This window comes from Camelina sativa, chromosome 17 (assembly GCF_030686135.1).
Source record: "Camelina sativa cultivar CO46 ecotype springtype chromosome 17, ASM3068613v1".
Lineage (NCBI taxonomy): Eukaryota > Viridiplantae > Streptophyta > Magnoliopsida > Brassicales > Brassicaceae > Camelina > Camelina sativa.
The window spans coordinates 22,547,747-22,573,129 of NC_141896.1; the positions used below are offsets into that span (position 1 = coordinate 22,547,747).

At 37.9% G+C, this 25,383-nt stretch overlaps 3 protein-coding genes and 1 pseudogene across 4 annotated transcripts; 3 read left to right on the forward strand and 1 right to left on the reverse strand.

The window, feature by feature from the left end:
• Positions 1-298: 298 nt before the first annotated feature.
• On the forward strand, positions 299-5,180 carry LOC104757557 (protein BREVIS RADIX-like). The gene is made up of 7 exons (XM_010480308.3): positions 299-518; positions 1,124-1,272; positions 2,664-2,829; positions 3,625-4,016; positions 4,219-4,348; positions 4,456-4,778; positions 4,880-5,180. The coding sequence occupies exons 3-7, from the start codon at positions 2,716-2,718 to the stop codon at positions 4,956-4,958; spliced, it is 1,038 nt and encodes a 345-aa protein (XP_010478610.1). The 5' UTR covers positions 299-518; positions 1,124-1,272; positions 2,664-2,715; the 3' UTR covers positions 4,959-5,180.
• Positions 5,181-6,423: 1,243 nt separating this feature from the next.
• LOC104757558 (aquaporin NIP3-1-like) lies at positions 6,424-15,670 on the forward strand. The gene is made up of 4 exons (XM_010480309.2): positions 6,424-6,620; positions 14,424-14,648; positions 14,809-15,089; positions 15,191-15,670. The coding sequence occupies exons 1-4, from the start codon at positions 6,486-6,488 to the stop codon at positions 15,522-15,524; spliced, it is 975 nt and encodes a 324-aa protein (XP_010478611.1). The 5' UTR covers positions 6,424-6,485; the 3' UTR covers positions 15,525-15,670.
• Positions 15,671-17,422: 1,752 nt separating this feature from the next.
• Positions 17,423-20,720, forward strand: LOC147924199 (phosphomevalonate kinase, peroxisomal-like). Its single transcript, XM_087495632.1, has 11 exons — positions 17,423-17,623; positions 17,842-17,896; positions 18,065-18,215; positions 18,343-18,440; positions 18,595-18,701; positions 18,795-18,847; positions 18,967-19,344; positions 19,419-19,523; positions 19,645-19,872; positions 19,962-20,084; positions 20,275-20,720. Exons 2-11 carry the CDS (start codon positions 17,889-17,891, stop codon positions 20,539-20,541), a joined length of 1,518 nt encoding a protein of 505 aa, XP_087351758.1. The 5' UTR covers positions 17,423-17,623; positions 17,842-17,888; the 3' UTR covers positions 20,542-20,720.
• Positions 20,721-20,802: 82 nt separating this feature from the next.
• LOC147924200 (pentatricopeptide repeat-containing protein At1g31920 pseudogene) lies at positions 20,803-22,851 on the reverse strand (annotated as a pseudogene). Its single transcript, XR_015586952.1, has one exon. The product of XR_015586952.1 is annotated as a pentatricopeptide repeat-containing protein At1g31920 pseudogene (transcript).
• Between the last annotated feature and the right edge of the window lie 2,532 nt (positions 22,852-25,383).

Genomic DNA, 25,383 nt, shown 5'->3' on the forward strand with positions numbered 1-25,383 from the left:
AGCAAAGCGAATGGTGATGCGACGGTTCCCTAAGCCTTGTCAAATATATCGTGACCAAAACCCGACCCGGTTTCAGCTGTCTTAAACCAATGGTAAACCGCCACGTAATCAACTTACAGCACACGTAAGCCATCTCCGTCACCGGGTGGACAACATGGGCCCTCGCTGCCGTCTCTCCCCGAGACCAACCTTTCATCGGCACACCAAAAAAACAAACTCCGTTAAGTCACGGTCTTTTAAAACATTTAACGCCGTTAAAAATAGATATATAAATACTCTTCGAACCTCTCTGTCTCTTCTCTTTCTCTTCGTCCTCTAGTTAAGTAAACAAAACAAAACTCAGAGCTCCGTTTCAGTTCCCGGGTCACCCGATAACCCGAATTCTTAACCCGGTTTCGTTCCTTCGTTCTCGTTAAAAATTTATCTCCGAGAAGATGAAGGTTTCTACTTTCTAAAGATTTTTTGATTTGGAGCTTCAAATACAGATTCCATTTTTACACGAAGAAGAAGACGTTCAGGTCAGTACTACTACACAGAGGTGTTATGAGAAATTTTCTCGGGAAAAATAATAAAACAGAGAGATTCGTTACTTTGTTCTTTTTTGTTTTGTTTTTTCTTGTTCTGTAGAAACTATTAGACACTGAATTTTTTTTTTACCGATCGATCTTTTCATAAAACTGTCCCGGAAAAAAAAAACAAAAGAAAGATTCAGAGAGATTTTTTTTGCTGTCTTTTTTTTTTTTTTTTTTTTTTAAATTACAGTGTCACACTTTGATTGATTTGATTTTTTGACAGATTCGATTCGTCGTTTCTCTCTGATAAAAACCAAATAAGTTTCCATAAAATTTTCTCACTAAACCCAATTAATCAGAAGCTTTCCAGGAAAAAATGTTACATTCAATTTGAATAAAAATAAATTCAAAAATTTCCCGGTATTTATTGTTGTTCCATTACTTTTAATCCTTTTTTTTTTTTGAGAAAATAAAACGCTGCTAAATAATAATAATAATCATAAATTGTATTCGTCCTTTTGTTTTCTACTATACATTTATTACAGAACTACTGTGTCTGTAACACTACACAACACAACACACTAATCTCTCTCTCTATTTACTCTCTGCAGCCATTGATGGTCTATTTATAGGCTTAGACACAGAGCCGAACCCCACTCGTGCCGGCGTCCTAAATAGACCAATCCTTCCTTCCATAGAGCAAAACATAAATCTTCCAGTCAACTTTTTTGTTGTTTCTCAGATATCGAAAAAATAAAAGGTTAGTAGTATTCCATTCTAATCAAAATTTAATGTTTTAGGTATTTGTTTTTTGATTAAAATGATTTTTTTTTTTAAATAAAAAATATTCCATGAAGAAGGAGTCGTTTTCTAAGGTGAGAATAATAATGGCTTTTGTATCAGTTTTTTTGTTTGCCTTTGCTTTTGATATATCAAAACAGAGTTGTTTTTTTTTCGTGATTCGCGAATGTTTTTGCAATTTTTGTTTTGTTTACTTTCGAATATATATATCCAAAGAGCTTTTCTCATGTCGCGACACGGTTTAGATTGGTCCATCATCACTCATAAACCCTAAATATAGTAACCAAACTCCTTTTCTTTTTCTTAACACGTGACTGTCAATATTCCTTTTTCTTGTTAAAAACCTTATTTCATTTTTCCTTTTCCATTGATTCGAATTATTACTATATATTTTTTTTTAATTCATCGGTTCTAAATTGTGTTAAGCACGGGGATGGGAATCAGAACATATTATTTGAGTAGACTCATAATAATATTTAAGTTTTTGAAAAATGTCAGAAAATTCGGCTACTGCAAAAAAATAAAATAAAAAAATGTAATTATTCTTCGAGCTTTTGTGTTAGTTGAGGGATCGGATCTTTGCTGCACACATTTAAAGTAGAATAAAGAACCATTGGTCTCTGTTATGATCTTCTTTAGACTATAATATTACTTGTAAAATAATGTGTTTTATATACCATTTCAGGTGTTTGGATTTGCACATTTTTTTTTTTTTTTTTGCACTGGGGTCCTATCCTCTGATCCCCAAGCTCTTTTTTTTGGGTTCTAATTATAACTTCTTTTTTTTAATAAAGAAAAGTGTAACTTGTAGTTTTAACACTTTTGTCTCTATCAAGATCACTCCACTAATTTAAACATATATTGATTTCCCAAATTTTTTTTTTGTTCATAGATGGATTTAGTTCTTGAGATATTTATATAGCATTGGTTCTTTATGAGAGTTTATCAATCAAGTTTCATTTTTCTATTTATAACATGAGTAGTAGTTGTTTCCTGACTAGAGAGATATGTCATCAACAACTTTGTCCTTTTCTGTTTGTGTGTTGCGTTATAAGAAAACGACAATTTTAAAAATCCAACTTCTCTTTTTATATGTATCCAACTTCTCTAACTAATGTTTACAATTGTCTTGTTACTATTGTAGGACAACTCTCATCATTTTCCCTATATTTATTTAAATGTGTACTATGATGATTACATAAGCTCTCTCTACCCGTGTTATAATGTCGGATTGTGGATTTAGCACTACTCTACGTTTTTTTTTTTTTTTTTTAATTATTCATTTTGAGTAGAGTAGTAGAGGTTTGGTTGTGAGATGTGTTTTTAAGTAGTAGACTCTGGTTTTTATAGGGGCTGAAAAGGCAGAGATAAACACAAACACAAAAATAAGAGAGGGGCAAAGATGTTTTCTTGTATAGCTTGTACCAAAGCAGACGGAGGTGAAGAAGTTGAACATGGAGCGCGTGGAGGCACCACTCCCAATACTAAAGAAGCCGTCAAAAGCCTAACCATACAGGTCTCTCTCTCTATCTCTCTCTCTCTGAATCTCTTCTTTCTTTGTTGATCCTTCTCTGCTTTTTTTAATTTTCTTTCACTTTATTCTATTGCTTTTTTTTTATCCCTTGCTCGTGAAACAACAAACTTTAGATATAAGTAACGTACGGTCCATAGATTGACTCATATTCGTTTCTTTTATCTTAGAGATTCTATTTACCAAAGGATAGATAGAGGGTTACTACTGTTGTTTTAGGACAGAGAGATCTTACAATGATGCAACTTCACTTCACTTTGGAATCTTGCATCCAGATCTCTCTCTTTTAATAGTTTTTTATGTCAGTGATTGTTTCCTCCTTAACGTGACTAGACATGAAAGTCAAACCAACTACTACAACAATTTAAATTTATAGGATTATATAGTTGCTGATTAAAGCTTATGATGGGGTCATGCATGCTTTGATGAATATTGCTAATTAAGACTGATCTTAATACCTGCTTTAGTAGATTGAGATTCTTCTTACCTAGACAGGAAATAAAGAAAGGGTTTAAGGGTGGGGGTAACTATTTTAGTAAAATCAAAAGACAAAATTCAAAATAAAGAGTGGGCCGGTATGATTGTGTTTTTGCATACTGAGAAGACAAGATGAAGTATTTTTATAATACTTATGTTAGCTTTACTGATTGTTCTTTTAAGAATGACCAATCATCATAGTAGACATCCTTTTATACTTCGTTAGGCTTAAAAAAATATACTTAGTCATGGTTAAAGGCCTAATTGGTTTTTTTTTGGATGCCTATTTATTATGTTATGCAGATCAAAGATATGGCTTTAAAATTCTCTGGTGCTTATAAACAATGCAAGCCATGCACTGGTTCCTCTAGCAGCCCCTTAAAGAAAGGACTTAGACATTTCCCGGATTATGATAATGCTTCTGAAGGTGTTCCATATCCTTACATGGGTGGAAGTGCGGGTTCAACTCCTGCTTGGGACTTCACAAACTCCTCTCACCATCCAGCTGGACGGTCGGACTCAAAATTTACATCAATCTATGGAAATGATCGGGAATCTATCTCTGCACAGTCTTGTGATGTGGTACTGGACGATGAAGGGCCTAAAGAGTGGATGGCTCAAGTAGAACCTGGTGTTCATATCACATTCGCTTCGCTTCCTACTGGAGGAAACGATCTCAAACGGATCCGCTTCAGGTATTTGAACAACTCAAAACAACAACCTCTATGTCTATGCTCATTTTATCAGAGTCTTGAACAGAATCTGTATGTCTTGTCTACTGTTTGAATATGTATGTTGGTGGGTTTAGTTGGACATTGCTTGAGACACTTAAGATATATCTCACTTCATGACATTCTAAAGCTGAAACTAACCATTACTTGTGTCCTCTTTTGAAAGCCGGGAGATGTTTGATAAGTGGCAAGCACAACGGTGGTGGGGTGAGAACTATGACAAGATCGTTGAGCTTTATAATGTACAAAGATTTAACCGGCAAGCTCTACAAACGCCTGCAAGATCCGAAGATCAGGTCTTTAATCTTGACCATTACATTTTAAGTCTTTCTTTTCAGGCAAGAACCTTTGTGAATCTTGTCTTTTATTCACTAAAGAATGTAAACACAAGTTTATTTTTCAGTCACAGAGAGATTCAACTTACTCAAAGATGGATTCAGCGAGAGAAAGCAAAGACTGGACTCCAAGACACAACTTCAGACCACCAGGAAATGTCCCGCATCACTTCTATGGCGGTTCTAGCAACTATGGACCAGGAAGTTATCATGGAGGAGGACCTCCAATGGATGCAGCACGAACCACCACTTCTTCAAGAGATGATCCACCCTCCATGAGCAATGCTAGTGAAATGCAGGCTGAGTGGATCGAAGAGGACGAGCCCGGTGTTTACATTACCATCAGACAATTAGCAGATGGGACAAGAGAGCTACGTCGAGTCAGATTCAGGTATGAATAAAAACATCTACTAAACTATGCATTTAGGTTGGATTTTTCCATAATCATACGGTAACTAACTTGACTATATGCTTTTTGGTTAAATATAACAGCCGGGAACGATTTGGGGAAGTGCATGCAAAGACATGGTGGGAGCAGAACAGAGAGAGAATACAAACACAGTACCTCTAAGATAAAAGAAACATTATGGTCTCTCTCTACCAAATCTTTGATTAATTAAATCTCTGTCACACAACAATACAGCTATACACATTTTGCTAATCTTTTGTTCATCTTAATTAGCTTAACATCTATACATAAATCAAATGTTTTGAACCATCATCTGTAATCAGAGCTGACTACATATACTATCGTTAACAGTTAAAAGTATAATACAGACGAAAGCTTTGACCATGAGGAATATAATCATACTATGGACTATAATGCCATCAAACATACTCTCAATTCTACGAGGCTAACTCAAACCCTATCCAGAACTTAAAAAAAAAAGTACAGAAAAAAACCAACGCAAACGATTATAATTAGGAGGAGGATCAAAGAAAACAAATCCAAAAAACTTGTGAATTTCTGAAGCGGTAAATACAAGAAGCAAACATACATGTAGGCAAAGCTTCCTATATTAACCCAAGTCTCTTTGTTGGAAGTTCATTTCTTATTGATCATAAGATCTGAAAAAACACTCCCCTTCTCGACTAAGAGCTAGAACTACGGGTACGTACGACTGTCCTTTAGTGTTGCCATCACACTTGTTCAACCACTCCATTTATGATGTGCACATGTCTGAGCCGCCGCCTCCTCCAATATTTGCATGTTCTGTGTCTTCTCTTCCTTCAAGTATCGAGGTGTTGCCTTCTTCCATAACATCCATGAATGCAGTATCATGGTCATCCTTCAAGGCCTCCTTGGCAACCTCTCATTACATCTAATAATCTCTTTAAAAGTATATAAAAACGATGTCAAGCTACACTAAATATTGTTAGGTCAATCGGAACGGTAAATTAATAACACTAAATTCGGTTAACTCTCATTACAAATTATATTTTTGTTCCCGTACGTTCGAATGTTGATGATGTCTGTCTATGACTATAACCAATAACGTTTTTACACTTTAATTTGTTGTTACACATCTATTATAAATTCTCTCTGCAATTCCAACCCAAGCTCTATGGAGACAAATTAGCCTAGGTTCTTCAGAGAAGATGATGAAGATGATAGATAGTAGTAGTAGCGCGATCCAATAGGCAATAAGAAGAAAATATATATATATGTATATAATAAATTTGACATAGTTTCCGATATTTTGAAATACAAATCTTATTTCTATTCGAAATTCATTAACATAAAAATCTTTCAGCGGTCAAAAACATAAAAAAAAAAATCTTCCTAGAATTAATTGTAAATTATTTAGTTAGCTTGCCAGATTTTTGTTATTTAATTAATTCTAGGGTGATTTTTAATGGTTTTTGTTGCCAAATATTGTTACTCCTCTTAGGGGGTTTAAAATATATGAATTTTTAGTTCTTGTTCTCAAAGAACTGATCAACATGTTGTATAGAATAATAAATAAAAAAGTCAACTTTAGTATTTGCTTATTTTAGCTATTTATATAAGTTTTAATCGAATACAAACTAGAGTTGGTTGACTCTTATTGGAGATTTTAGAAGACATGTTTGGAGAACTGTCACCATAGTTCCATCAATGGCGCCCGAGATCTCTGATATTACTACTCAGACTCAAATCACCGTCTTGGAAATCGAAGATGGTCAATCCGGGAATCATTCCTCGTCACAGGATGTCTCCGGTCCTCTTGTATCCGTATCGTTCGTTCAAAAGGTGAGAGACAAGTTTTATATTGCGACATGGTTTTCTAAGTTTTATCCTTGTTAGACAAACTTAATCTTGATTTTGGTTCTAATTTTTGGTTACTGAATTTTCTTAATTTATGATGTATAAAAGTCAAACCAAACAAACATCTATTTCAAATCTCTTTGTTACAAATGATGGATCTACCACTTTGTGATCACGTTTAAAATTTGAATCTTATATTTTTATCGTTCATAAGATTTGATAGATTTTGTGTTTTCATGTTTTTGAAAAGTATTTCCGTTGAAATGCATATGTTAAGATATAACTAGAATTTATTTTAAAATTAAAACAACCAAAACAACAAAAGTACAAATAGTAGCTTAAGTGTCGTTATAGGTTCAATTCATTCTTATCGAACACCTTGAATTTTGGATGTTGCAGGCTTGCAGCATTATGTGACTCAAAAATGAAATAGTTTCCAAAGAATCTTATTATAATATAATATAGTATTTAACATATCTTATTGTTGTCTAAATATAGTACATATATGTAGAGATAATAGGAGAAAAACTCTCTCTCGAAGATATGGAGTTTGGTCTTTAAGGTTCTGAGGGTGTCGTTTTGGTTGTGATTCGGTTTCGATTGGGTTTTATGAGGGTGGATCTCGCCTTGCGATCCTCTTTGGCTTCTTCGGTTCGTCTGGATCAGGATCTTTTTGATCTGCAATGGGGATTTTCAGGATCTGGAGCTTTCTCGTTGAGGGTTTATCGGTTAATTCCATATCTCTGGTTGCTTTCACGGGGAGGATTTACGGGGATGTATTTAGCTTTTAATTCCCTTGCTGCCTTGGGTTTTACTGGAGCTGATTTCGGATTTGTCGATTTCGTATGGATACGGTGTGATTGGATTGAGAGGGTGTTAACTCAGGGGCTTGTGGAGTATGTTTCGGGGAATCTCTTGTCATTTCTGGGCTTGGATGGTGATTTAGTCTGCGCGGTAATTCAGTGTCGAATTGTGGGGGATTTCGGTAGCGGATCTTGCGGGATGGAGATTTTCTATCCTTTTGTGGATCCGACTCTGAGTGACGTTGTGGTTTGGCTTTCCGGTCCACACTATAAAGCCTCCTCATGGTCTGTGTGTATTCTTCATCCTCTCCTGTTTCGACAAATCTTTTTTCTCAGTTTTCTTCGTTTCTCTTTGTGGTGTTACTGGGTTTACCTTCCTTCTTGGTTCGGGTGTTTCTTACGGGTTTGTTTCACAACGCAAGTCATGTCTCAAAGTACTTTGTTGCTTCAGGGTATGAAGGGGGTTTCCTCCGGGTCCGGCGGCAAGCTAAAGATAAAGGTTCCACAGTTTGATAATACGGCTTTGATTGAAGGTTATGCTAGGACTCTCATTGGGCGATGTATGAATCCCATGATGCAAGACATGAAGGCATTGCTGTTTATGCTGCCAAGGATTTGGAAGATGGAAGAGAGAGTGGTAGGGGCTGATCTGGGTTTGGGAAGATTCCAGTTCGATTTTGATCATGAGGATGACATTCAGGAGGTCCTGAAGATGGAGCCTTATCATTTTGATCATTGGATGCTTTCTTTGGTCCGTTGGGAGCCGGTGGTGGATCCACGATACCCTTACCTCATCAAGTTCTGGGTTCGTGTGATGGGGGTTCCTCTGCACTTTTGGGCTGATGAGACATTCCGTACCATTGGGGCTGATTTGGGTGATGTTGAGGAGGTCGATTTGGACAATGGAAGGGTGAAGATCCTGCTGGATGGCTTCAAACCCTTGATTTTCGATGCCACAGTCGAATTTCATAGTGGTGAGGAGACGATAATTTCTCTGAGGTATGAGCGGCTCTTTGGGTACTGTAGGCGTTGTTACAGTCTTTGTCATGATGTGTCCCGCTGTCCACTTTTTGGTGACAAGGGGAAGCAGCGGGTAGAGGATGGTTTCGAACCTCGGCCAGAGGACAAGCTCCAGAGCTATAAGGGAGCAACGGTGAATGGTGTGTCTAGTGGGAATGGTTCGGGTTTGAGTGGTGGTAGCTCAGGTGTGCCTATTCAAGGTTCTGCTATTGGGAAGGGGCGTGGTGCAGGTTCTCAGGCGGTGAATCATCGTTCTGGTCAGGGTTTCAGTGGTAAGTGGAGGAAGCCTAAGAGGGGAGTTCCTGTGGAGGCGCGGTTTGAGAAAAAGTCGGTGCCTGTGGTCCCTGAAACAGCTTCAACCTCTCAGGTTCCGATCTCGGAGAATGATCAGATTCAACATAGCACAAGTGCTGTGGGACTTACCTTTACTGCAGAGGAGCAAAAGATGCTTGATGATTTTTTGGGTCCTAATGTTGAGGAGGCTGTCGTTACTGGTAACTCTTCTGTAGAATCTTTGTCAGCTCTTGCACAAGGTGTGGACAAGAGGGTGTGTAAGGATTTATTTCCTGCTACTGGTGATGCGAATGCAACAAAGCCAAGTTCTAGGGTTTTGGTGCAGCAGGAGGTGCTTTTTTCGGATGATCTCAATGCTTTGTTAGGGCCTGAGTTCCCTTCTAGGGACACTCATACATTGGGTTTTATGGACGAGATCATGGAGGAGCAAGGTGCGGTGACAGAGGAGCTTTCCCAAGAGGTTATCCTATCGGATGTGCAAGTTGTCGAAGAGAGCTCAGGGGAGGTAAACCTCTCTGATCAAGCGGTAAGTAAACCGGCTAGTGCTGTTGTGGAGGAGGGCTCTGGGGATCAGTCACGTAGTGACGAAGCAGGGGGAACAGTACCGGCTCTGCGGGTCAAACAGGTCAAGCAAAAGGGTGCTCTCCCGGAGGCTAGTACCAAGAAACGGAACTTGTGCTCCTTAACATCTCCACGCAAGAAGGTTGTTACAAAGGGTGCTGGACTGACTGGGAAAATCAGTTCTCACCAAGGAGGAAAGCCTCCAACCCCATCGGTTGATTAATGTGTTTAGTGTGTCAAGGCCTGCAAGCGTTTGTGGAGACCGGTCTTCTCTCTTGGTTGCTATTCCGGCTGCAATTTTTATTTTTTGCTTTGTTTTCTTTGATCTATCATATGTTAGGTTTCTGGAATAAGTGTTTAACGGGAGTCCCGTTTGGTTGTTTTTGTTTTTCGTTTCTGTTTTTTATTGTACCTTTGGTGTGTACTTTTCAGGGTTGTACCCGATGTATCTCTCCTTCCCGAGTAATAATATTTCCTTGCTGGCCTTTTTCTGGGTGTTTTGTCTCCTTCTGTTTCTTGTTTTTGTGTTGGGTTTGGTATGGTTTTATTCAGGTTGTGATCATGGTTAATTTGTGGACTCATGATTACGGGCTTTTAATGGGCCTGCTGAGCCTTGCATTACGGTTAATGTTAAGTTTCACCCGGTTGCTACCTTTGCATGTTTCTTTTTCTCATTCTCGGGTTTCTTCTTCACTGTTGGTAGAATTTGTTTTTTTGGGCTTTGGAGGCCTCATGGTCTTCGTGTGGTCTGGTTTTATTGATATGGATTTTGTACATCTGACTTTAGGCCCTTTTGGTGGTACCAAGGTTTTTTCGGAGGTTTTGTTTTTTTGGGCTTTATGCAAACTTTTGGTGGGCTTGTTTATTAATATGTCTTCTTTACGGTGGAAGGAGGCGTTTTTGGGTGTTTTAACTCCCATAATATCTTTTTATTTTTCATGAATATTGTGAGTTGGAATTGTCAAGGCCTGGGTAATAAGGCCACAATTGGTAATCTTCGGGATTTATGGTCCAAACATCGACCTGATTTTTTGTTTCTCATGGAAACCAAACAACCTACCCCCATTCTAGAAAAGTTTGTTGGTCATTTTGGGTATAAAAATTTAAAAACAATAGATCCTATTGGTTGTAGTGGTGGTATGGCTCTGTTTTATAATCAGGATGATTTTCAGGTCTCGGTATTATTTGAATCTAACAGATTAATCGACATTGAAGCGGTTTTCAAAGGCCGAATAATCCACTTAACCTTCGTTTATGGGGATCCGGTCCCCAAAAATAGGGATCTGGTGTGGGAACGGATTTTAAGAATTAGTTCTAATCGGTCCACCCCTTGGTTTTTGGTTGGGGATTTTAATGAGATGACAGGGAATCATGAAAAAAGGGGAGGGAAGCTACGTCATCCTTCCTCTTTTCTTTCTTTTAACGGGATGATTCGGGATTGTGGTTTTTTGGAGTTTCCTTATATTGGTGATTGTTTGTCTTGGAGGGGTTGGCGGGATAAGAAACCCATTCGTTGTCGGCTGGATAGAGCTTTAGGGAATGAGGATTGGCATGATTTGTTCCCGGACACGGTAACAGAGTATTTACCAATGATAGCCTCTGATCATAAGCCTCTTGTGATTACTATTGGGGCTAAAAGGCCGCGGGGGAAAAGGAATTTTATGTTTGACCGCCGCTGGATTGGAAAGACGGGGCTGATGGATGCGATTGCGTCAGGGTGGGCCGGGGACAGGGACCAGGATTCAGGTGCTTTTGTGCATAAAATTGTGAGTTGTCGGAAGGCCATTTCAAAGTGGCGTAAATCACAAGTCCCATATGGTAGGGAAACTATTGAGGATTTAAAGCGGCAGTTGGAGGTGGTTTTGGCAGATGATTCAATTCCTCCTGATACAATCTCGGATTTACAAAATCGCTTACGCCAGGCGTATGTGGATGAAGAGATTTACTGGTATCAAAAGAGTCGGAGCAAATGGATGAGATTGGGGGATAAAAATTCCAGATATTTTCATGCCTTAACAAAGCAAAGACGGGCTCGTAATCGGATCACGGGTTTGTTTAATAAGGATGACATATGGTCAACCGAGGACGTGGATATATGTAATACGGCGGTCTCTTATTTTGAGGATTTGTTTACTTCAACAAACCCGGAGAATTTTGAGGAGGTCCTACGGGAGGTCAATACGGTTATTACAGCTGAGGATAATGAGCGGCTGACAACACCCGCTACAGAGGCTGAGGTCAAGCCTGCTTTATTTATGATGCACCCGGATAAAGCTCCTGGCCCAGACGGGATGACAGCTTTGTTTTTCCAAAAAGCATGGGGTATAGTTAAGACGGATCTTGTAGATTTGGTTAATAGATTTTTAGGGGAGGGAGTTTTTGACAAAGGCCTAAATCGAACCCATATTTGCCTTATTCCAAAGGTGGCCAAGCCAACTAGAATGGCAGAATTACGGCCGATTAGTCTGTGTAACGTTGGATACAAGATTATATCAAAGATTTTATGTCAACGTCTTAAGAGGGTTTTACCAGGTCTTATCTCTGAGACTCAATCGGCTTTCGTCCCAGGTCGGCTGATCTCAGATAACATCCTTATAGCTCAAGAGATGTTTCATGGTTTGCGCACAAACCCGTCTTGTAAAGGAAAATTTATGGCCATCAAAACAGACATTAGCAAGGCATATGATAGGGTGGAGTGGGATTTTGTGGCAGCTCTGTTACAGAAGATGGGTTTCGCCGAGTCATGGGTTTCCTGGATAATGTTTTGTGTCACTTCGGTAGAGTATAGGGTTCTTATTAATGGTCAGCCGAATGGTTTGATAGTTCCACAGAGGGGGTTGCGACAAGGTGATCCTTTGTCTCCTTATTTGTTTATCCTATGCACAGAGGCTTTAATTGCTAATATACGGAAAGCAGAAAGGGATAAACTTATTACCGGGATCAAAGTGGCAAATAAATGCCCGCCTATTACGCATTTGTTGTTTGCCGATGATAGTCTGTTCTTCTGTAAGGCGGATAGAGGACAATGTCGGGTTATTTTAGATATTCTAAAACAGTATGAGTCTGTCTCGGGTCAACAAATTAATTTTACAAAATCATCGGTACAATTTGGGCACAAGATTGATGAGCAGACAAGAACCGAACTTCAGGACGTTCTCGGGATCACAACCCTGGGTGGTATGGGATCGTATCTGGGCTTACCTGAGAGTTTGGGTGGGGCTAAGACTAAGGTTTTCTCCTTTGTTAGGGAGCGGATTCAGCGTCGGACGAATGGTTGGACAGCAAGTTTACTATCAAAAGGGGGAAGGGAAGTGATGATTAAATCTGTGGCTACTGCTGTTCCAACTTTTGTGATGTCTTGTTTTCGTTTACCAAAAACAATAACATCCAAGCTTACCAGTGCAGTGGCAAATTTTTGGTGGAGTACTAGTGGTCAGACAGGGGGCATGCATTGGCTTGCCTGGGAGAAATTATGTGTTAGTAAACAGTTGGGTGGTCTTGGCTTTAGGAATGTGGATGACTTTAATTCGGCATTATTAGCCAAGCAACTATGGCGTCTAATAGACGTTCCAGAGTCGCTGTTTGCCAGGGTGTTTAAAAGTAGGTATTATAGGAATACGCATCCTTTGGATCCAATTAGGTCATACTCTCCCTCCTATGGGTGGAGGAGTATATGTTCTGCTCGCTCTCTGGTTAATAAAGGGCTTATTAAACGGGTTGGCTCTGGGGACACCATTTCTATATGGTCTGACCCTTGGGTACCAGCTCAATTTCCGAGACCAGCTTTAAGTAAGGGTCCGTTAAAGGACTCTTCTCTTCAAATGAATCAATTAATTGATCGACAAACTAATACTTGGCGTTTGGATATGCTTAATGAGCATTTTGACCCACTTGATGTTGCATTCATAAGGGCTATACCTTTGGGTGGTAATCAAAAGGATGATCCTTTTGGTTGGCACTTCACGAAAACAGGGAAGTATACAGTCAAATCTGGCTATCACACTGCACGTCATGACGTGTCTCGGACTTTTGCGGCCACTGGCTCTGGCCCGGAAATTACCCCCCTGCTGGCTAGCGTGTGGAGGGCTCGTTGCCCACCTAAGATCCAACATTTTATGTGGCAGGTCTTAACTGGGTGTATTTCGGTTTCGGCAAATTTGGGACGACGGGGTATTGCTTGCGACTTACGGTGCGTGCGATGTGGCGCGGATGTGGAGACTATCAATCACGCAATCTTTGTGTGTCCTCCGGCCCGTCAGGTTTGGGCTCTAGCTCATGTACCAGTGGGACCAAATTCTTTCCCGACGGAATCAGTATATGCAAATGTTGATCATTTTTTGGGTCAGCAGAATCCTGGGGCCCATGTTGCGGCGTTTCCGTGGCTTATGTGGTTTATTTGGAAAGCACGGAATGCACGTGTTTTTGAAAATATTGTGGAGCGGCCGGAGGATATTGTTAGCTTAGCAGAGGGCGAAGCTGCAGCGTGGCAGAAGGCTCAGGTCGAGGACGACCCGGTGTCATATCCCACCATTCCAGCAGTTTTGGAGACCCCGGCTAGGGTGGCCACAACCTCCCTTCCTTCGGTTTTTTCGGGATACCGATGCTTCATAGATGGATCTTGGAAAGCAGGGGATTTGTATGCAGGTGCTGGATGGTGTTGTACCTCCGCCCAGACAGGTTTGCCGTTTTTGGGTGCCAAGAATTTCCGACGAAGTCTATCTCCATTACATTCTGAAGTTGAAGCGTTCCTTTGGGCGATGCGCTGCATGATTGGGCATGACTTCAGAGAGGTGGCTTTTTATACCGACTGCTCAGACTTGGTGAAGATGGTGTCTTCTCCTTCCGACTGGCCAGCGTTCTCGGCGTACCTTGACGACATCAAGACTGATAGGGAGGAATTCTCTTCTTTCTCTTTATCTCTAATTTCTAGAAATGCTAATGTAAGGGCGGATTCTTTGGCACGCCAAGCGCGTACATCTCCGCACCAAGTTTTATTTGTAAACGATTTCCCAACCAATTGGCTCGTTTGAGCTGATCTTTTGTTGTCAAAAAAAAAAAAAAAAAAAAAAAAAAAAAAAACATATCTTATTGTTGTATTCTCTATATATAGTTGATTGGAGAGTTCGTGGGAACATTCACTATGATATTTGCCGGCTGCTCAGCCATCGTGGTAAATGAGACGTACGGTAAACCGGTGACACTTCCTGGTATAGCTTTGGTATGGGGACTAACCGTAATGGTTATGATCTACTCAATTGGTCACGTCTCCGGTGCACATTTCAACCCTGCTGTTTCTATTGCCTTTGCTTCTTCTAAAAGGTTCCCTTTTAATCAGGTGAATAACTAAAAAAAAACATCAATATCGCTAGTAAAAATGCCTCATACTGTTTTCTTTCATTTCACATACTTTTTTTCATTGTCATAACTACCATAGTACGTACCAACAAGACCCACAAATTGTATATGTAATGTCGTTGTAATCGATATCTTTATAGGTTCCAGGGTATATAGCCGCTCAAGTTCTCGGATCAACTTTAGCGGCCGCAACTCTACGGCTTGTGTTCAATCTCAACGACAACGTCTGTAGCCTCAAGGGAGATGTTTATGTGGGAACATATCCCTCAAACTCCAACACGACATCGTTCATAATGGAGTTCATCGCTACTTTCAATCTAATGTTCGTTATATCTGCTGTTGCTACTGATAAACGAGCAACCGGGTCATTCGCAGGAGTTGCTATCGGCGCTACCGTAGTACTCGACATCCTTTTCTCCGGGTAATTAAGCTATAAACCCTTCTAACATTTTTTTCAATGGATATATATATTGTAAAATGTATGATAAAACATTATATTATGTCTTTCATAAATTGGTTTAGGCCAATTTCGGGAGCATCTATGAATCCAGCAAGAAGCTTAGGGCCTGCACTTATATGGGGATGTTATAAGGACTTATGGTTGTACATAGTTTCACCGATCATCGGGGCATTATCAGGTGCATGGACTTACGATATGTTACGATCCACAAAAAAATCATATAAAGAGATTATTCGTCCAAATTGCAATAAAGTTTCATCGAGAGATCGCCAAGAAGCTTCTAAAGATGAGAATTGTCTTCTACGAGTGGTTGATCCTTCAAACCAGAATTATTTTATATGTTCATCACCTACTAAAATCGACGACAAATGTAATGTCACATGTAAGTTCGAGTGAAAGATTGATGTACTTATCTCCACACACCACACTAGTACCCATCTTACATTCGGGTTTTGATCTCATATATTTGTTGGTGTGTTTGTCTTTTCTGGTTTAATAAAATGATGTATATATATATATATATATATATATATTTTTTTTCATTTTTTTCATTATATATTTTTATTTTATATGCGCGAAACAATAACAATAAAGAACCAAGAGAACTTATAGACTCTTGATCTAGTAGTTTCATTGAAAAAGAGCATAAACACACGGATACAAAATCATGAATTCGGTATTTTAAAAAAAAAAAATATTTAAAGGTTGAAATCTAAATTTTGCAGTTATAACAAAAAAATGATTAAGAAGCGGAAGCCTACGAAAATTTATATGTTCGAAGATTTTTTCCAACATTCAACTTTATATGATAAAAAATACTAAAACGAAAAAATATTTTCTAATAAAAAATTGGGGCATTCTCAAAAATACCCCTTTTTCCATATCTCTTTTTAAAAATACCCCTTCATGTTGACCATTTTTAAAACTACCCCTCTTTATATACAAAATGACCAAATTACCCTTTTTGAGTGACAGCAAGAATGTACAGTCATCAAAATCGAAAATATTTTCCCGCCAAAAAAATTTCCCGCCAAAATTTTTTTCCCGCCAAAATTGAAAATTTTTCCCGAAAAAAATATTTTTTCCCGCCAAAAAAAAATATTTTCCCGCCAAAATCGAAAAATTTTCCCGCCAAAAATATTGAAATTTATACCTTTTAAAAACCTTGTAAATGCTTTTAAAAAACTTTTAAAAGCGTTTACAAGGTTTTTAAAAGGTTTTTAAACACATTGTAAACGCTTTTAAAAACCTTGTAAATGCTTTTAAAAAGCTTGTAAATGCTTTAAAAGGTTTTTAAACACCTTGTAAACGCTTTTAAAAACTTTTTAAAAGCATTTGAAAGGTGTTTAAAAACCTTTTAAAAATTTTATAAAAACTTTTACAAGGTTTTTAAAAACATTGTAAAAGGGTTTAGAATGTGTTTAAAAACCTTTTAAAAACCTTTTAAAAATCCTTTTAAAAACCATTTGAAAACCATTTAAAAACCTTTTAAAAACCTTTTAAAACCTTTTAAAAACCTTTTAAAAATCTTGTAAAAGCGTTTACAAGTTGTTTAAAAAACCTTTTAAAACTCTTTAAAAAATCTTGTAAAAGCCTTTACAAGGTGTTTATAAGGCTTTTATAAGGTAGAAACCTTATAAAACCTTTTAAAAACCTTGTAAATTTTTTTTGGCGGGAAAAATTTTGGCGGGAAATTTTTTTTTTTCGAAATTTTTTATCAAAAGTTTTTTGACAAAAATATTTTTGGCGGGAAAATTTTTTTGAAAAATTTTTGGCGGGAAAATATGTCGGAAATTTTTTGGCGGGAAAATTTTGTTTTTCTTTTTATTGAATAAAATAATTTTCATCTAAGGGTAAAATGGTCATTAAAAATTAAAAGAGGGCATAAATAAAAATGACCAGAAAAGAGGGTATTTTTGAAAAGGGGTATATCAAAAGGGGCATTTTTAACAAATTCTGTAAAAAATTTATTTTAATGTGGTCTTTTGTTTGTTTTTTAACTCTGAATTTATTATTGATTGCAATTATGAGAACTTATGATCTACCATGGTCAAGAATTATAAATGTTAATAATAAATTAAAATAATATTACCAAAGAATTATAAAATGTTAATAATTGTTTTGTTGGTCACATTAAAATGGTAATGGTAATAACCATATTATAAAAAAGCTAACAGTAAATAATATTAATTATGCTCCAAAACAATTTATGAGTCAAAACTTAATTGACTAAAAAAAAGAAAAAGAAAAAAGTGTCTGTTATTAATTTGGTTTTCGTGGTAAGTTCCTATTTTATCCTTATCAATACTTTAAGTAAACCCATAAATATATATCCCTAACCACCTTACCTTTTCTTGTTTCTTTCTCCTTCCCTGCGCCCTGATTAGTCCAACAAATCCGATCTACCACTCTTCGTCCCGCCGGTCATTCACTGCCGCCGATTCCAAAATTCCGATCACTTCCGGGAGATATCCAATCGCAGACAGTGGTTATCAGTAAGTTTTCTTATGCTTACCTTATTACTACTTCGATTAAATTGTTCATATTTTAACGAAATCAATCTAGCGAATGGTTTTCAAGGTTGCTCGAGTTCTAGGTCTTCTCAATCGATTATGTTCCGCTGTTCACTGTATATGTGGATTTATGCATGCGCTTTGATTAGTTTTTATCTCGCTTTCGCTTTAAGAGTTTTGCAAATTTGTTTTGATCTTAGGGTCAATCTGAGCTTTGATCAGCGATCATCTTTGTCACTCTTCGGATATGTCTGTGTGAGTGCTTCTCTTCTCTCAACCTATTTTTAGGGATATTATGCTGCCTTTTTATAAGAAATCTCCCAGTCTGATGAATCCGCGAAATGGCTTATTCGATTTAAGAGAGTAAAAGGGATCGGATTTTTTGGAAATTTTTTTTTGTTCTTAAAAGATCTTTTGATGCAGTGTTGCTTCTGCTCCTGGGAAGGTGTTGATGGCCGGAGGCTACCTCATACTTGAGAAGCCAAATGCAGGACTTGTGTTGAGTACAAATGCACGCTTCTATGCGATTGTGAAGCCGATCAATGAAGAACTTAAGTCTGAAAGTTGGGCATGGGTATGCATCTTCTTTCCCATTTGTGTGTTATTCGAGAAGTAATACAGTTGCAGTTTTTATGGGTAATACTGTTGTGTGAGACGGCTGATAAAACAATTGTTGGTATGTTTGTTTACATATTTTCCAGCAATGGACAGATGTGAAATTAACATCACCACAGCTCTCAAGAGAAAGCATGTATAAACTGTCACTTAAACAGCTGACTCTTCAGTGTGTGTCTGCGAGGCAAGACCCGAAAGACTTGTTCAATTGTCACTTCAATTTTTTACCTTAAGTCTTTTTTTTTTTGGCATATCAGTATGTGTCTGTAGCGAGATGTCACTTGTCAAATATAGGTGGTGATAGAGCACTTACATTTTTTTTTTTTTTCCATTATCAGTGATTCAAGAAACCCCTTTGTAGAGCATGCTATTCAGTATGCTATAGCTGCTGCCCATTTGGCAACAGACATAGACAAAGAAGCATTGCACAAACTCTTCTTGCAAGGCAATCTTCAAATCCCTACTTTTTTTTTTTTGTAATCATTTCTAACGAAGACAAAGAAGCATTTCTAACTGTTTCTCTAAATGTGTTTTGCAGGTCTTGATATCACAATCTTAGGCTCCAATGACTTCTACTCATATCGGAACCAGGTTATTTCTTTGCTGAAAACTGTTGAAAGTACACTTGCATTTGTTGATCTTTCCTTTGATTATTCAAATCCTCTTGAGATGATTGTACAAATTGTTGATAATCTTGTTTATTCTCATAGATAGAATCACGTGGGCTTCCATTGACACCAGAGTCGTTGGGTTCCCTTGCACCTTTTGCATCAATCACATTCAACGCTGCCGAGTCAAATGGTGCTAATAGCAAGCCTGAAGTAGCAAAAACTGGCTTAGGTTCTTCTGCAGCAATGACTACAGCTGTGGTTGCAGCTCTGCTACATTACCTTGGAGTAGTTGACCTATCTGAACCATGTAGAGAAGGAAAATTTGGTTGTTGTGATCTAGATGTTATCCATATGATAGCACAAACATCTCATTGTCTTGCACAAGGGAAGGTCGGAAGTGGGTTTGATGTCAGCTGTGCTGTGTATGGGAGTCAGCGTTATGTTCGCTTCTCTCCAGAAGTCTTGTCATCGGCTCAGGTTCTTATCCAGAAGTTTGCTGTAATATATATTTTCACTTAGGATGGAAGTATTCTGACTCCCAAGTTTTGCAGGTTGCAGTAACAGGTCTGCCATTACATGAAGTTATTGGCAAAATATTGAAGGGAAACTGGGACCATGAGAGATCTGAGATCTCTTTACCGCCACTGATGAATCTTGTAAGCAAACAATCAGACCTAAACTTACACCCTGGAAAACCCCGATGTGAACCTCACTAACTTCTTATTTCCTTGACTTTTGTGGAATCTGGTGTAATAACAAAAGTGTTGTCTTATATAGTTCCTTGGAGAACCTGGAAGTGGTGGATCTTCCACACCATCAATGGTTGGTGCTGTAAAGAAGTGGCAAATGTCTGATCCAGAGAAGGCACGAGAAAATTGGCAGAAGTTGTCAGAAGCAAATTTAGAACTGGAAACTAAGCTAAACATTCTGAGCAAATTAGCTAAAGACCACTGGGATGTTTATCTAGGAGTCATTAAGTCTTGTAGTGTGCTTACTTCTGAACAGGTATTTTTCAGTAGTTGAGTATTGATTGCATTAGATATGTTACATCAAGGAGAAGCTTGGTTGATTTCCTTCTTGTATCTCATTTTTAGTGGGTGCTACATGCTACTGAACCCATCAATGAAGCGATTATTAAAGAACTCTTAGGAGCAAGAGAAGCTATGTTGGGGATCAGAATTCTTATGCGTCAGATGGGTGAGGCTGCTGGAGTGCCGGTAAGTTAGTTTTTAATTCTGTTTTGATACTTGCTTCAGATCTCAACCGATCATTTGTGCATGACAACTTTGTGTTGATGCATAAAATACTCGGCTGGCTGTAGAATTATAAGGGGTTCCCATTTCGTGCATTAGAACAAATTGACTTGTTTTGCATCTTCATTAACCTGGAGGGACCATGGAATTGCAGATAGAGCCTGAATCCCAAACTCAACTTTTGGATTCTACAATGAATGCTGAAGGGGTTCTATTTGCTGGTGTTCCTGGAGCTGGTGGATTTGATGCCATATTTGCAATTACTTTAGGGGATTCCGGCAGCAAACTGACCCAAGCATGGAGTTCACAAAATGTTTTGGCCTTGTTGGTGAGAGAAGATCCACATGGCGTTTGCCTAGAAAGTGGTGATCCACGCACCACAGGTATTACTTCAGGCGTTTCATCAGTTCATCTTGAGTAATCAACATTGTTTGGTATAGGTGCATCACCGAGTTCGGTTGAGTATACTGTTTTGCATATAGAGACTTGGGTGCTAAATTTCTTGGTGTAAGCACTTTACTGTGCAATTTTCACCCATTGTAAGGTCTTTTTAACTCTTGGAAAACTTGCGGGAAAATAAAAGTAAGGTTGATTTTGAAATGTTCTCGTTTGTGTTTGTTTTCATTGGCTGCTTCTCTTATTGGTATATATTCATATGCTTGTAAAGAGTCTGGAACAATAATTTAACAATAGAGATAATAAACGAATGATCCAAATCTACCAATAATCTTTACAGGAACAAGTTCCACCTTTAAACAGGTGAAATTTGTTTCTATCTCTTACAATAATCTCTCTTTCATAGATTATGGAGATTTTCTTTGTATATGTGTGACAGTCACTACACATCCTGAGGTTTCTAGCTATTTTAATGATTGACCCTGGAGGTGTATACAAAAGTGCAAAGGCAATAGCCACCTTTTGGCTGTGTCCTTTTAGTCTCTCTCTTTTCTCTTCTTCATCTACATTTAGCAATATCTGTGTCAAGTCCGGTGAATATCCTTCAAATTTTAGCTGCCATTCCATCTGGTTTAGCATCTTGTAGATATCTTTGCATCGAGGGTGCGATCGATCTTGTGAAACAAACCTGTGGGTTTTACCTTTTACCTCGACGATGCTAAAACCAGGGGTTTGCTTTAAACCCTTGGTAGCAATTTCTGTTCGAGCTCTAGCTACATCATCCCACATTCTAGCTTGTGAATACATGTTAGAGATCAGCAAATAGTCACCTGGGTTGTGTGAGGCTAACTTAAGCAGTTCACGAGCTGCTATTTGGCCTAGCTCAACGTTCTGATGAACTCTGCACGAGCTTAAGAAGCTTCTCCAGACAACATCATTAATTTTCTCGATAGGCATGTTATGGATAGTTTCCAAGGCTTCCTCGAGCAATCCGGCTCTTCCGAGAAGATCTACAAGACATCCATAATGTTCAGCCGTTGGCTCTACCTTACCTTCCTTTAACATTTCCTCAAAGACTCGACGGCCTTCTTTGACAAGACCAGAATGGCTACAGGCATTGAGAACACTGACATAGACAACATGATCTGATTCTAAACCTTCTTGGATCATCTCTGAGAACATTCTTAAAGCTGCTTCTCCTTCTCCGTGCAAAGCAAGTCCTGAGATCATTGCGCTGTAAGTCAAACTGTTCCTACTTTCCATCTTCTTAAATATCTGCAACCCCTTCTCTAAGCATCCACATTTAACGTACATATCTACAAGCGAAGTTTGAACTGCTATGTTGAGTTTGCTTATGTTTCTCAGCAGGAAGCCATGAATGCTCCTTCCCAAATTGAGTGCACCTGTGTTGGCACAAGCCGAGAGAACACTAACCATTCCGCTTTCTTCCGCTTTCAAATCCGTTTCTCTACACATTTCACGGAATAGCATCAAGCATTCGCTCCACATTCCCATTGCTGCACGAGCTGAGACCATTGAGCTCCAGGAAGCAGCTGTTTTAAATTCAAGTTTCTCAAAAACAGCAGAAGAGAGTTCCATCTCTCCACATCTTCCATACATACTGATCAAACTGTTCTGAACAAACACATCATCATCAAGACCAAGCTTAAACACGTGCCCGTGAATCTGCTTCCCTTCTCCAATCGATTTCAAACGAGTGCAAGCCTTGAGAAGACACGGGTACGTGAAATGATCTGGCTCAATCCCTCTCTCTATCATCTCACTGTAAACACATAAAGCTTCCTCGAAACACGTTTCGTTAACATAACCTCTGATCATTGTATTGAAATCAAAGGTACAGGGATCATCGAATCCTCTGAAAATGGAAGCTGCGTAATTCATACTGTTGTCCCATCCGGAGTGAGCGCATTTTGCTAGAACGCTGCTAGCTGAGAATGATGAAGAAGAACAGAGAAAACTTAGCTTGATGAATCTGGCGTGGATTTGCTTGAACTCGTGTACGTCGTTGCATCTCTTCAAAAGGTATAAAATTTCTTGCTCTTTACCTCTAAAGGTGTTGACTGCTTCTGGGTTATGAGTTAAATCGTCTCTAGAAGAAACTAGAGACTGTAGAATTGGTGACTTAATCATCCTCTCTCTCTCCTCGTAACCATGGGTGTCCGGAAAAGATTTGAATGTTGTTTAGGGGAGGGGTTTTGAATCTCATCTTCGTGAGATTTTCATGGCAAATATGAGCCACTAGTAAATTATTTGGAGAGTTCTGATAAGTTTGTGATGGGGTGTGAGAGAATAGAGACTAGAGAGTGGGTGCTTTAGATTCTCTCTCTCCATGCTTTGTCAGTTTTTGGGACCTACCTTAAAAGTTGAGATTCAAACACGATTCACCGGTTCGGTTTTTTTGTTTGTCAAGCCTATTTCGGTTCGGTTCTAGACCAAAAAACTAATAGAAACAAGAAACATGAACGCACAGGCTTTATTTAGCAGTCGGAAACCAAAACCAGATTATGTTGACAAATGAATCCTCTCACAACCTGTAGAACTGAAATAAGTTCAAAAGCCTTGTAAAATAAGAATCAAATCACATGGGTTTCTTTTGGAGTCAGACATAGGTTTTGTAGGTTTTCGGGTATTTTGGATATGAAAATTTGGTAACCATATAGGAACCAACTAAAATTTGGTTCAGTTTGGTATGGGTATTCAAATTTAAATAGAATCAGACCCGTAAAAGTTATGATTCCAATGAGTTCGGTTCTGATTGGTTACAAATCCAAAGGTAACCAAACAACCGGACTGGAAAAACAATAGTAAAAAACCAAAAAACATGGTGAAAACTTTTGAATCCGAACCAAACCAAGAACTGTGAGTAATGTTTTGTATTAGTTTTAGGTTTTTGTGGGTACTATTGGTTCTCGGGTTTTACCCGAACCAAGAACATTTTGTTCTTGTGTAGTACTCGAAATCAAATGGAATCTCAAAATTTGATTTGGTTTGGTTTTGTTCGGTTCTTATGTAGTATCCAAAACCAAACCGAATCCCGAGTATTGATTCGGTTTGGTTTGTTTGGTTCTTATGTAGTACTCAAAACCAAACTGAATTCCCAAATTTTGGTTCGGTTTGGTTTGATTCTTATGTAGTAATCGAAACCTAAGCGAATCCCAAAATTTTGATTCGGTTGTTGCCGTTATCTATGTTTTGTTAGCTTTTTTTTTTTTTTTTTTTTTTTTTTTTTGAAACACTATGTTTTGTTAGCTAAACTTTAAGATAGTACTATGAAATTTGTGTAAGCTCTTTACAAATAGAATGTCAATTTTGTGTTGGTGAACCGTTTTTTTGTTGATATCACATAGATATTTATAGTTAAAGAAAAAAAAAATAGTGAAAAGATAATAGACAGGGTGGGTCGCCCATTAAGCTTGGTACTAATTACAAATTTGACTAATGATAGTGTGTTTCATCTAAACTGGCGCAGAACCTTTTGTGTTTTCTGTCAACATTTGAACTCCCACTACCAGAAAGTGAATCAAACTGCTTTTTTAATCACAACATTTCATTATTTAGGCTCTCCCGAAGATTAAGATGAGAGAGAATTAGTATGTAAACAGAGAGATTCTTAATACGGCCAAGAACAACAACGTCACAAACACAATAATAATGTCACCTCTCACATGCTCTTTTTGATTTAAATGACGCAAATATCTAAAAGTCGACAACTCTTATGCGCATATTAGTTAGCATCAGTGTTCTAAATCGCGCTATACGCTTGCTACGCGGTGGACAAACGCCTAGCGCCTAACCGTATATGCGGGTGCCTAAGCAGAATCTAGGTGGATTATATATTTTAGATATATAAATATATATTTACATAAAAATAATATTTACATATATATATAGGATGAAAACTTATACACTTTAATTTCAGAAAAACATAAAACAAAACTCTTATCTATCAAAATAGTTTAGAATCTATAATAATCTCACAATTTAAACAAAAAAAAACATAATCCATTCAAAAATTTGTAAAATTGACAAAATGTAAGTTTATAATTACTTTGGAAGCAAATTAAATTTCATAAGTTTAGACTTTAGAGGCTAATTATAATATTTATTTGAAACAAAAACAATATTTTAAAAAATATTTAATTACAGTACTTTTTATCATTTTAGTCAACATACCGCCTAGAATCCGTACAGGCGTCCGCGTAGACCGCATAATATCCGCCTAAATGCTATTAGGCGTCCGAATTATTTAAAACCGCATAAATTACCGCATAGCTAAAATTCGAGACGCTCAATCACCGCATAGCGTATAACCGCCGCCTAGGCACCCGCGTAGGCCGCATTTTAGAACACTGGTTAGCATATACAGTCCCTTCTTGTAATTAAATTCTCAACGGTTTTCAACTTTTCATACACAAGTGGACAACTAATTCTATAAACTGTAAGTTAATTACAAAGATAAAAATCATTTAAACGTTGACAATTAAAAAAATTTAAAAAGATGCAAAAAAATATTACTCCCTCCGTTTCAAAATATAAGATGTTTTGGAGAAGTTTGTTGTTTCATAATATAGGATGTTTTCAGATTTCAATGCAACTTTTAGATTAGTTTAGTATTTTATATTATGCAGTATTGTTTCTGATTGGTTGAACTTTTAAAAGTAAAGACTTCTTAATCTGCGTGCTTTGCTTAAAACATCTTATATTTTGAAACGGAGGAAGTATTAAGCTGTGAGTGTTTGTACATTTGTAGTGTAGAGACACGCGCGTAAATGCGCGTGGGGGTAAACGTTAACTAGTGTGTGTGTTTGGAACCAAATAATTAGATTGGTCGTGAGCACTCGCTAGA